Source organism: Eubalaena glacialis, chromosome 6 (genome assembly GCF_028564815.1).
Source record: "Eubalaena glacialis isolate mEubGla1 chromosome 6, mEubGla1.1.hap2.+ XY, whole genome shotgun sequence".
NCBI lineage: Eukaryota > Metazoa > Chordata > Mammalia > Artiodactyla > Balaenidae > Eubalaena > Eubalaena glacialis.
Window position 1 is genome coordinate 116,824,443 of NC_083721.1, and position 12,625 is coordinate 116,837,067.

Sequence of the window (12,625 nt, forward strand, 5' to 3'; positions counted from 1 at the left end):
TACAAGAGCTATAAACAGTCTCTGTAAATAATTATTTTGAATATAAACATAGAGCCAAAAGCTAACGGGAATTATCAACAAATTTACATTACAGTGTCTTTTCTTCTAAGAAGGTAGCACGTGACTGGAATAAAATGAGAAATACTGTTTTAAACTCTGCTTCTAGACTGACTTGCTGACTGGGCAAATCAAATGACCACTTACTTTATTCTTAATTTCACATTATACTTCAAGCGACTTTTACTGAAGTAATAAACATTTAAATAAAGAAGACTCACTTCTAGCCCTCCAAGAAGAAAGGTATCAACAAATATGGCCTGGTGTCTAAGATTCAGGGCCCATTCTCACGCTGCTTGAGGAAGTAGAGGCTCCTTGACAGAAATAGGCAGTAAGATGGGCAGGATGGATGAAATAAGACTCAGGGTGACTGACCTGGAAACATTTTTACCAGAAACACTTGGGGATAAAGCAGCCTTATCTCAACCACTAGTTGGATGAACTGGAATGTAAAGCACTAAAAAACAATTTAAGAATTCTAGGTGTTCCTGGAAGTGTGACAAATGATGACTTCAAAGCTTTAAGGAACCAACTGCCAAAAAAACGCTTGGATATGAAGTGACAGCAAAGGCAAGGCGACAGGAGCAGCAAAGGAGCTCCTAAGACTTTAGCTAAATCCAGTAACTTTGAATTTCTCTATCTCTAGCCTACTTCAAGTTCATGAAATGCATAGGGAATTCGACATGAGTTTTGTACCTCAAAGTGGCTAGTGTGTGTACCTTCAGGGCAGCTGCCATGGGAAATTATGGATGGCCAAGGCCAACCTTTGGGCACACAGGGAAAGGCATGGGAGGGCACTGCTAGGGGACCCCCAGAGCTCAGATACACTCTTCAAAACACTGCTTATGCAGACCTCTTCAAGGGCAACGCCAAGAACCTGGAATCAACAGGATTTCTGAAAAACATCTTTCTGGGATGGACCAAAGAAATACACCAGATGCCTCCAAGTTGTGAGCCCCTAGGTGCAGTCTATCTTTGGTTATTTAGTAATTTCTTGTTAGATTACCTTTGCATCAGATAGTGCATGGCAAAATAATAGTATTTTTTTAAGTACTACCTAGAAAAAAAATCCAGAAATTTTATTTTTTTTTATTTGGATAATTAAATACTATAGGTCCTCTATTTATCTTCAAAGATCATACAATATGGGAAAAAATGCTCTTTTGCATTTTTATTAGCGGTTTAGAAATGATAATAGAACTAACACCAATTACTTGATAATTTACTATGCTAAATTTTAGGAAGTAGACATATAAATTCAATTATTTATTTTCAACTGCTTATTTTCTTATCTTATGAAATGGGAACAATTATAAGATTGGTAGGACCTTTCAAATAATATATCTTAAAGTTTTCACTATATGTTGAAGAAGGTCAGGGGTTTTAAATGAATCCACCACAGACCCAGAGTTGGTTGGTGGCACGTCTCCATTTAGTGTTTCTACAGCATGGATGCCAGAACCTCAACGGCCTGGGTGAAAATCCTGGCCCTGCTACTCACTAGCTATGTAACTTGGGCAAACTAGTTAATCTCTGAACCTCTGAGTCTTCTTCTCTAAAGCTGGATAATATTCCCTACTTTATAGTACGGTTGTGAGGATTTATGATATAAAATGTGCTGAGTGCCTTCCATGCCCTCAGAGTACTGTAATTACCCCCCAAATGTTATGTTCTTTTTCAGATTCTTGGCTTGGTACATTTCATTACAACATAATCAAGTCCATGAAAACAAGAAACTCGCCTATAAATCCCTGCATTTCCCAGACCAGCCCAGTGTCATGTTCTGGAGATCTTAGATTTATAGACCCGGTCTCTCAAAATTTATGAGAAAATGAGAACCCAAACTGGGTAGCATGATAGCTATTTCCTGGTCCCAACAGCACCCTCATCAAGTCCCTGGCTGCCTCTGCTAACAGTCTACTAATAGGTATCCACCTGTACTCCCCATTCTATGCTGCAGTCTCTATAACTGGGTTTGTGCTCTGGTTCCAGTTATAATTCCTTTGGACTCTGGCACTCTGGTAAACTACCATGAACCTCTGCCTGTTCTTCTCATGCTCAGGAAACTCTTTCCTTCATTCTTTCTTTCACTTATCAAGCAATTTTTTAAATCTCTGCTACATGCCAGGCATAATGCTAGATGCTTCTGAATTTGATTAGACCTGGCTAGCCTCTTCCCCTCTTCATGTTTCCTCCAGTTACGGTCTGGGGGCCAAACTGGCTGGCCCTATAGAACTAAGATGCTTTACTTACGTGACTAAAAGCCCAGTCACTGCTCAGATATTCCTGAGACTGCTGATGTTATGAATCTGCTCACAGTATTATCTCCTTTGCTATCACTACTACCTGGGTTGGATCCAAGTTTATACCACGTCTTCAAATACCACCATCTATTCTAGTGGCCATCCTCTTTTGAGTGGCAACCTTTTTCCATATTAGTCACCTGGCTGCTTCCAGCTGTTATAATCCCTCTCTGTAGGCCCAGCACTAAAGTTCCAGGAAGCAGCGGGTTATGACCATCTCATTTATTTCTGAAACTCTATGTCATTATCCTCATCAAAACAGGGCTGACTACAAAAAGGATCGAGAAGTCTCAGGTGGGGTTTTGAAGGCAAATTTCCTGGATTAAAGCCTTCTCTACAGTCATTAAAACCCCAAATGCTTTAAAATTGAATAATTAAAATGACTTCTATACTCATTACAAAAACGTCACTGAATGGAGTCTATTTTTAGACTATGATCTCAGGATGCCTTTAGCAGAAGGGTAATTCCACATTCAAATCTAGTCCTATCAGGGAAAATTAACATAAAGCCTGAATGGGCTCACAACTAATAAAAATAAATGCTCTGTCTAAGCAGAGAATTTTCCAACAAAAACACCAGAAAATGAGGTAATTTTTCTGATGGTTTCAGAAATCTGTGATTTGTTGATTTTTTTTAAACAACACATATTTGTTACTAGCATTTCAAACACATGAGCACACATGGTGTTTAGAGTTTGTCCCAGGATTACACATACGATGACCCTGAAATGGCCTTGAGAGTAAAACTCAAGGACTAACTCAGGAGATGGGCCAAGACTTCACAGTGAGGAACTCACTGTCATGACCTGTTCTCTGCCATCTGGGAACCACACTTGCTGATCTCAGAGGTGCTCCCAGTCACCGAGAGGGTAGAGCCTGCCGGTCAGCACGCTTTAAATGTTTAAGTGGAACAAAGTATCTCACATCAAGAAGAGATATTATATCGACTATTGTAGTAGCCACCCCAAGGATTTATCAGATCTTTGAAACCATATGTGAGAGTCGAGTGTAAAAGAGAACTCTTGTCCTATATTTTATGCTAGAGACAATGATTAAACTTTTTTTTTAACCAAATGGAAATCTTCATGCTATCCCAACACAGACATGTGAAATTAACAGGTGTCACAGAAATAAATTTAAGATATCATATTTTTAACTGAGTCCCCAATAATGGAAAAAATATATCAAGTTAAAACAGACAGAATTATAATATTCTCTCACCTCAACTGTATAGTATTGATAATTGGTATCACTGCCGATTGGATTTGGAGATCCCTCCCACCTCGAAATGCAATCCCCCCCTCTTTTTTGGAATGATTGGTTCATTAAGTTCTAAGAGAGAATAATAATTACATTGAGTTCAGGAGTTAAAATGTATCAGGAAAAAAATTAGTTAGCATACATGCTACAGTTAGCATATCAGAAAAATGTGGGTCTTCACGTTTCCATGACCCCATAATATTGCATATAAGTCAGTGACAGGAATATTCCGATCATTGCAAATTTCAACATGCATTTAAAAACAGAATTACTATATCACAATTAACATCAGAACATCTTTTGTAACCTAAAATTAGTTATGATATTAATCTCTCACATTTTTGTGGATAAATGTGAGTAAAGGTTATTAAAGTCATCTGTCACATATACCCTCCTCCCAAATCCAAACAAATAAACAAACAAATAAATAAATAAATATGCTCAGAATCAAAGGTTACGTACATACACTGCTCAGTAAACATTAAATCCATATGACCACCTACAGTTTATAAAATTTTGCTCTTTTCTTAAAAGCTCGTGGAGTTTCTGCCTCTCCTGATTAGTTCTCCTTTGATGAGACTTCCAGGTCCATGATATGGATTCACCACTGTCAGAATTTTCCTGGCATTTGTAACTACAAACTAGTTTCAATTTAAGTTTAAAAGAATAACAAAGGCTCCTTTTCAAGAAAGAGAACTGTATAGATTCTCTTTAAGGAGGGAGGAAAGGGAAACATTTTCTCAAAATTAAAGATGATATACACCAATTTTTAAAATGACTATTACTGTTAAAAGGTAGCCTGAAAATGCACCTTGACTATACTGATGAGTTTAACGACCATTTTAAAAAAGACCATTTAACATCTGCAAGTCACAGGATTTAATCTGAAGGGGGTTTCGAGGGACAAACATGCTGTAATGTAAATTTCCACATGATTTAGCCAGAAGATGAGTAACTTTACGGTGTGAAAATTGTTTCCAGGGTTTGACTGCTAGTTTGGCTAGGAAATGCTAGGTAACTGATACTGTTAACTACGTTCACTTGATCTAGTGCAATCACCACTTTAACACTGAAAGTGAGCACTCAGAATGACAAACTTGAGGAACGAGAACTGAGAACATGCTTACCACGGGTTGTAATGGGGCACCGGGCATCATGGCGTTGGCTAGTTGCATTTGCTGGGCCAACATGGCCATGTTCTTCTGCTGAATCAAGTTATTGCGCCCATTTATCTCCAATTGCGTTTTTAAGTGGGGGGGTGGGTGAAGATATTTGCAGTTCTCCCTGGAGCAACGACCCTAAGAAACAAAAGCAGAAAATATCACCTTAAAAAAAATAATAAAATCCACAAATCTTAAGAAAATCATAATGATGCAAACCCGTCACTTGAATCTACCGTGGGTCTTTCACACAATGAAAAGAGTCCAAATCACTTTATAATACATTTCCAGTAAATAATGAATTCACTCAAGTGTATTATCAAAATGAGATACTAAGACATGTGAAAAAAGTTTCAAGCTTAAAGAAGTTCCTGTATTTTAATATTAGCGCTAATATTTCTAGATCCAAGTTAAAAAATCTACAAACTGCCAGGGGAATATTAAAACACAGAATTATCAAATAAAATATTAGGCTCCTTCCATAACATCTTCTGGTTAACTTTAATGAACCCAAAAGAATGATGAAGTTTTACCATCTATTTTTACTTGTACTGAGTAGTAAGGAAATGAAATTAGAGGACTCAAGGCACACTGTTATCTTCAGTAAAACACCTTTACACGTATCTCACAAGAAGTAACATTAAAATTACTACTAAGCGTTATAAGCCAATATATTAAGAAATGCACAGATGAAAAGAAGAAAATTTCCACACATTCCTCACTGTGTATAGAGATTAGTAAGTATAGTGAAATATTGGTGAAAAATGTAGCCTTTAACCTTTCAGTGATAAATCCAGTCTACATCACCCAGGAATTATAAAACAACAGAAACAGACATATTTACCCTCCAAAAAACTTAGAGTATAAAATGGAGGAAAAAAATAAGTTACTATAAAACAAGAAATGTGAATATACCTTTCTTTTGGGATGATTCTTCTCATCAAAATATATATATTAAAGTCTGTATTATGCAATATTGTCAGGGATTGACCCATATTATTTCAATATAGTATTGTCAAGTCATATTGATAGTAACTTATCTCATGAATTACCACCTTGACAACTTCTTTCACCAACAAATCTAATTAGAACTGTTTGTGAGGGTAAAAGAAAGATTTAATTGAAGCCATCAACCACCTCCTTGAGCTTTCTTTGATTTTTCTAAGAAAAATCTATTTACCATAATTTGACCTTGTACTGTAAATTGACTCAGAAAACTGATGTTTATATTTGTGAGAAAATCTGTCACAATTCTAATTTGAATGATTTATTTCTGGCTCGTTTTGATTAAGCTTTTTAGGAATAAGTTCATAAGTTTATATCATAGGATACTGCCTGTTATTTTAACAAGCTTTATGTAATAAAGCTTTACTAACAATATTTTAAGTCAGGAGGCAGTAGAGAACAGTGGTCAATAGCAAGGACCTTACAGGTCTCAGGACCTGGGGTAGAGGCCCAGCTCTCTCACTCATCAGCTGCATGAATTGCATAAAAAACTAACTTCTTTAAGCCTCAGGGTGTTCATTCATTTCAAAATTGCTATATAACCTACACCATAAGTTTATTTCTAAGATTAAAGAAGATAATGTCTATGTCACACCCTCGGTACTGCATGGCACTCTCCGAGGAGCAGGGGAAGGTCAGAAGCTGCTATTACCACCACTCCCAGAGCATTTTAAATTGTATACACAATAAGAGAAAAACAAAATATTGGCATGAAGGTAATTTTTATAATATTTATTAGTTATGTCTATTGATAAATTCACAAGTAAATTAACATTTACATATCCATGACCTATTCCATCTGAAATCATCATGCTTGATATCTGTTGAGATAGTGAGTATATCAGCGTAAAAGCATCTGGATGCAAAACAACTTTCATAACAACAACACTTCGAGTCACAAGATAAACCACAGGGAATGACTGGCCAACATAAATAACTCATGGATGACACATGGTCTGATTTCAGGGATATCCAGTTGGTGTCTTTTAAAGAAAACCTGCTTTTTCAGTACAAAGAACAACTTGGCTCTAAGAGAAATTCTGCTTCTCAGTATCTCCACATCACATTTCTTACTAAGATTGGATTTATTTAAGTGCAGATAAGCAGGGTTATATCCACTCTGAGGATTCAGTTACTGTCAATTGACTCAGATCAGTTTCTAGAGTTCCATAAATAGCACAGAGACAGCCCTGGGCCCTGAACCCTGCTTTGTCAACACTAACACTAGTCTTCCTGGCACTTCTTTCTAGTGCCTCCCTTGAACACAAACCACCAGGGCTCTCCTACCTAGGAACACAGCCTGGATTGAAATAATGAAGGAGAGAAACCACGTGCAAACCACCATATATTCTGTATCCCTGCATCTCAAAACTTTTAATAGAAACTCGGACCTTTGGTTTTCGTTTTGTCTTTACTACATCTACTCAGGAAAAATGCCATTCTACTACATTTCCTACATAGGCCACCTTTCCATGCTTAGCTTGATTTGACTGGATTGCAGCCTCACTTTCAAAAAGCTATGTTCCTAAGAATCAACTGAGGACATTTTGTGGCAAAGTACACAGACTACCAAGCCTCTTCCACAGAGTTTGTGGCAATAGGTCTGGGGCCCAGGGATCTACATTTTAACGGTATTCCAGGTTATTCTGATATAGCAGAAAACACTACAAAACACAATTCTGCAAAGCCACGTGAAATTTTCATTGACATGTATGGAAAAAATAACTGAGTAGCCTCCGCAATTGATATTAGATAAACTTAGCTTCTTAGGAAGGTCAAAACTTGTTTAATGCTTACTATGCTGCTGAATAATTGTGGTTTGACAAATAAAAAGGTCAAAAGCAAATTAGAATAAACATCCTCTTCCAGAAAATTGCCTAAGCTCTGAGGAAAACCACCAGTGGCAACCCTTCTATTGAGAGTTCAGGTAAATATGACATTGGTACCTCTCCACATTCATCCATCTCTGAGTTCCCAGCACTGTACCTCAATAAGCGTTTGCAGAATGAATGAATGAATGAATATTTCTTACTAAATGCTTAAAAGATGAATTCTACTGTAAATCCATTCTGGAGACAATGAAGATAACAGAATAAAAACTAGATCTAATACCAAATTTTGACTCTGAGTTGTACTAACCTAATGATGCTTTTATTCAGAGGCCAGAAATTTGAACACACAATAAATAAAGCCTGTCACAATAAAAGGAGAAAAAGTAACATGAGGCCTGCAAGTTTCACTAGGGAGGAAGATTTGTGTAGGGATTCAATGTACTTGGTATTTTAAAATCTATACAGTGACAATACATTCTAAAAAAATCTAAAAACAGAAATTCAATCAGTATCTTGTACTCACATATGCAGATTTATGTATAGGAGCTACTACTCTACATCATCAGAGAGTTCACCCCAAGATACAATAAACTGGGTGGCTAGGATTAATGCAGAAACATGAAGAAGTTTTTACTCAGCTTTGATTGCTATATGCAGTTCCCCTTATTGCCATGTAATTGTACATCTGATCAAACATAGCTTGGTTCAAACAGCAGCTTTGTTACTTACTTGCCGTGTCACCTTGTGGAAGTTAGTTAACTTCTCAGAGTGGCCATAGCTTTCCTGTAAATAGTAACAATACCATTGACCTCACTGGTGATGTATGAGGATTGAGCAAGATAGTGGGCCAGCCTCATACATGGCTCCTGGTATAACAGGCTGGCAATAAATATTAATAATTTCTCTCTCTTTCCGTAAGTTCTCAAGCTAATAACAAGCAGCAGTTGCTTAACCTAGCACCGTATCTGTTAAAGGTACTAAAAATAATACAAGTAGCAAAGCTCAGTGACACTACATGTCAACCATCAATAACATAAGCTTCCCCCTTAATCATCATTTTCTATTTGCGACATCCACTAAAGGAAAATGCCACTCTAATACATTTCTCACAATGTTACGCTTCTGTGGTTTACTTCTGTTGATTGCACTGAAATCTTATTTTCAGTGAGCTGGCCCGCTGACTAGCAGGCCACACTATACCGCCTATACCGTAAATACCTTAGACTCCATTCAAGGAGGCCTTTTATAAGTTAACACAACACAGATTCCAAAGACATCATTGTAATGCATATACTGTATATTTTAAGGAAACGGAGGAAGTTCAATAAAATATTGATCCAGAATGAGTCCACTTTTCTCTAATAATTTTTCTACATCTTTAAATATAAGTAACCTGTCCAGAAAAAGTAAAAAATGTCCCCTTGTAGACCATTTGAGGCTAATGAGAGATTAAGTCATCAAATCCTCAATTTCTGAGGTTACAAACTGTTAAATTGTGAATTGAAGGATTTTCTCATTAGCCTTTGAAATTGGTACAAAGCGTGTGATTCTAACAAGGGAAGATGTACATTTAGATTAATTGAGCCTCAAAATAAATGCCTGGTTAATTTTTAAACATTATAGTGTAATTAAGTGTACTTTAAAGTGATTACACACATAGTACAAGCATATATAATACATATCTAAAAATGGTATGTATGTGATGCATATAGTGAAGTATAAATTGTAGAATAAAGATAAAAACTGAATGAAACTAGAGATGGCAATTTAGAGACATAAGAAACGATTTCTCTGCTATTTCTAATATTTATTTAAGAACTAGCTAACAATCAAAAATAAAACATCTTACTTAGAAGTTGGCCAAACTTAATAAGACAAAAAAAAAATCAAAATTATATTTGAAAACTGGAAACACTAATTTCCCATTTTTAATTACACTTCTTCCATCTAAAATAAAAGGGATATAGTGACCTATGAGGTCAGAATGTAAAAAGTCACCTTATTAAGTTGCCAATGGTAACTATGTGGTAGGACGAAAATTACTGAGTCACATTTGTGTAGACTCTGAAAAGAAAGGGGCAATAAAAAAATTATAGGGGTACCAGCTAATACTCATATATGTCTTTTCCAACTTTCATGGGAAGTACTGGTTTTCTGGTAGACTCTTCAAACTGCAACCATTTATTTCAATTGTTAAAACTAATATTTCCTTTGGAACAGCTGATATATGCAAATGTTTTGAAGCACTTTCTGAAGATATTCACTGCTCAGATATTGGCCAGAAGCTCTGGCAAAGGAAGCTGGGAGCTTCCTATTGAAAATTGCTACTGGTTTGGGTTGGTTTTGGGGTTTTTTTTCCCGCTAAGATAATACAACTATCTCAGAAAAATTTTGCCAAAAGGGAAAGAAACCCTTTTCAGTCAAGAAATATTGTTTCACGCTTTTCCAAAATGATGTTATTTTATGGTTCTGCCATGCTTTCAAATGATCAATTCTAAGGTAAGGGTGAGTAAATATAATATTTATTTGAAAAGTATAAGTATCTAGTGGTAGGAAATGTACGGCAGTTTAAAAGGTGATTAAGAAAAAATTATATTTTATACACACACAAATATGCACACACATGCATATATGCTCAAATGTTTTGTTTTCATTTAGGGAATGAATATAAGTTTAATTAGCTCTAGGAATTACAGTTTATTAGCTTTTGCAAATATTGAAAACAAATTAATTGCATCTAACACACAGGATATTGTAGCTCTTAAATGTATATATCTCCTTATGATTCACTTGCTTCCATAAAGGACTTGTGTCAGCTTAAATTTTTTTAATTTTATTTATTTATTAATTTTAAAATTTTAATTTATTTTTTGGATGCTTTGGGTCTTCGTTGCTGCGCGCGGGCTTTCTCTAGTTGCGGCGAGCAGGGGCTACTCTTTGTTGCGGTGCGCGGGCTTCTCATTGCAGTGGCTTCTCTTGTTGTGGAGCTCGGGCTCTAGGCACGTGGGCTCAGTAGTTGTGGCGCACGGGCTCAGTAGTTGTGGTGCACGGGCTTAGTTGCTCCGCGGCATGTGGGATCTTCCCGGACCAGGGATCGAACCCGCGTCCCCTGTACTGGCGGGGTGATTCTTAACCACTGCGCCACCAGGGAAGCCCCTTGTCAGCTTAAAGAACACACACATCCTAAAAAGAAGTTCAAGGTTTCTCAACCTCAGCACTATTGACATTTGGGTGGCTATCTTGCCATTGCCATTTCGGTGGCCAAGTCTTTGTTGTGGGGCCGTTCTTGCCACTGGAGGATGTTTAGCAGCATGCCTGGCCTGCTAGATGCCGATAGCACTCCTGTAGTCAGTTATGACCGTCAAAATTATTTCTTGATATTGCCAAAACATCCCTGGGGGTCAGGGGCAGGCAAAACCATCTCCAGCTGAGAGTTATCCACTGCTTTATACCTAATGGACTTTAATGAAGGCCGTATTAGTCTGCTCAGGCTGCCATAACAAAATACCATAGACTGGGTGGTTTAAACAACATAAACGTATTTTCTCACGGTTCTGGAAGTTAGAAGTCCAAGATTAAGGTTCTGGACAATTTGGTTTCCAGTAAGAGCTCTCTTCCTGGCTTGCAGACAATCACCTTATTATTTCCTCACATAGCCTTTCCTTGGTGCATGCACGCAGAGAGAGAGCTTGCTCGCTGGTGCCTCTTATAAAGACACCAATTCTGTCAGATCAGGACCCCACATTTAGGACCCTAACCTTAACTACTTTAACCTTAATTATTTCCTTAGAGGCCCCATCTCCACATATAGCCACACTGAAGACAGGACTTCAACATACAAATTTTACGGGGACACAAACATTCAGTCAGTAAAAGGGGCACACATAATTTAAAAACTGCTAACCTAAAGTTTTTTGTAAGTAGCTTTAAATATTTTCATTCTTACATTTAAATGGTAGGATTCTTTATTCTGGGAATTTCCTCAAACATAAGATAATGGATTTGTACTATAAAACCTGGCTCTAAAGGAGTGCGTGGTTGACCAGTTATTCCTTCCAATTTTGCCAAATTCTAATAGCTGCAGCTTCCAAAAGCTTTCAAAGTATGACTATGTGAGGTTCAGTATTTATTTGTTTTGGTTTTAAATAAAATTATTTTATTTAAAATAAAAACAAAGACTGTGGTATATCAAAGACTAAATAATTAAATTCCAAAATCATATCAATAGCTCCATTCACTTGTTAACTAGAATACTGAAGAAACTGACTTTTTTTTAAGGGCAAGCAACATTTTCTTGATTTTATTTCCCTACAGAAAGTCTTCTCAGGAAAACTAAAAGTTAGACACGTACCCCCTCCTTTGAAAAAGAAGCTATTGAGAAAGATAAATTAAGTAGCCAGAGAACCCAAAAAAACAAAGATTTCTGACTGCCAACTGGAATTCTGGTGGACCCATTGCATAGTGTAGTTTTTAGTCATATGTAAATGGATACATGTGTACGTATGTAATTATGCATATACACGCACATATATGTTCACCCCAATTGTATACCTATTTCTAAGATCAGCGTATGCACTACAAACTCAGACTTTGCTTTTGTTGCAAATTTAAGAAACTTAAGATATATGACTAAAATTTTTATTTCATCCTTTATTTGAAAAAACACATGAGAACTTTTAGGAACCTATAGAATAAAACCTAAAGGGACGCTGTACTATCATATAGTAGAAATTCCTAAAGTAGTCAAAACAGATATCTTCATTTTTTTTCTTAGAAAGTCTCCAGGGGGATTTCACTGGTTTGATGTTATTGTTTGCTTGTTTTGTTTTGTCTTACAAATAGTATTCTATAGTATATCACAAATGAGATGATGCTTGAACAATGCAGTGGGCCGGGATGGGGGGTTGGTTGTTAGGGACACCAACCCTCACGCAGTGGAAAATCCAAATCTAATCATATGGTCGGCCCTCGTTATGGGAAGTTCAACATCTGTAGTTCAAGCAACTTC

The 12,625-nt window shown here is 36.7% G+C and overlaps 1 protein-coding gene across 7 annotated transcripts in view; it reads right to left on the reverse strand.

The window, feature by feature from the left end:
* MBNL1 (muscleblind like splicing regulator 1) overlaps positions 1 to 12,625 on the reverse strand; it is a 173,008-nt gene that overhangs the window by 33,813 nt on the left and 126,570 nt on the right. For all 7 annotated transcript variants that reach the window (XM_061194558.1, XM_061194554.1, XM_061194552.1 and 4 more), the window contains one exon: positions 4,748 to 4,918. In XM_061194558.1, the coding sequence (XP_061050541.1) occupies positions 4,748 to 4,816 (69 nt within the window). In that variant the 5' untranslated portion in view covers positions 4,817 to 4,918. The remainder of the gene's footprint in view (positions 1 to 4,747; positions 4,919 to 12,625) is intronic.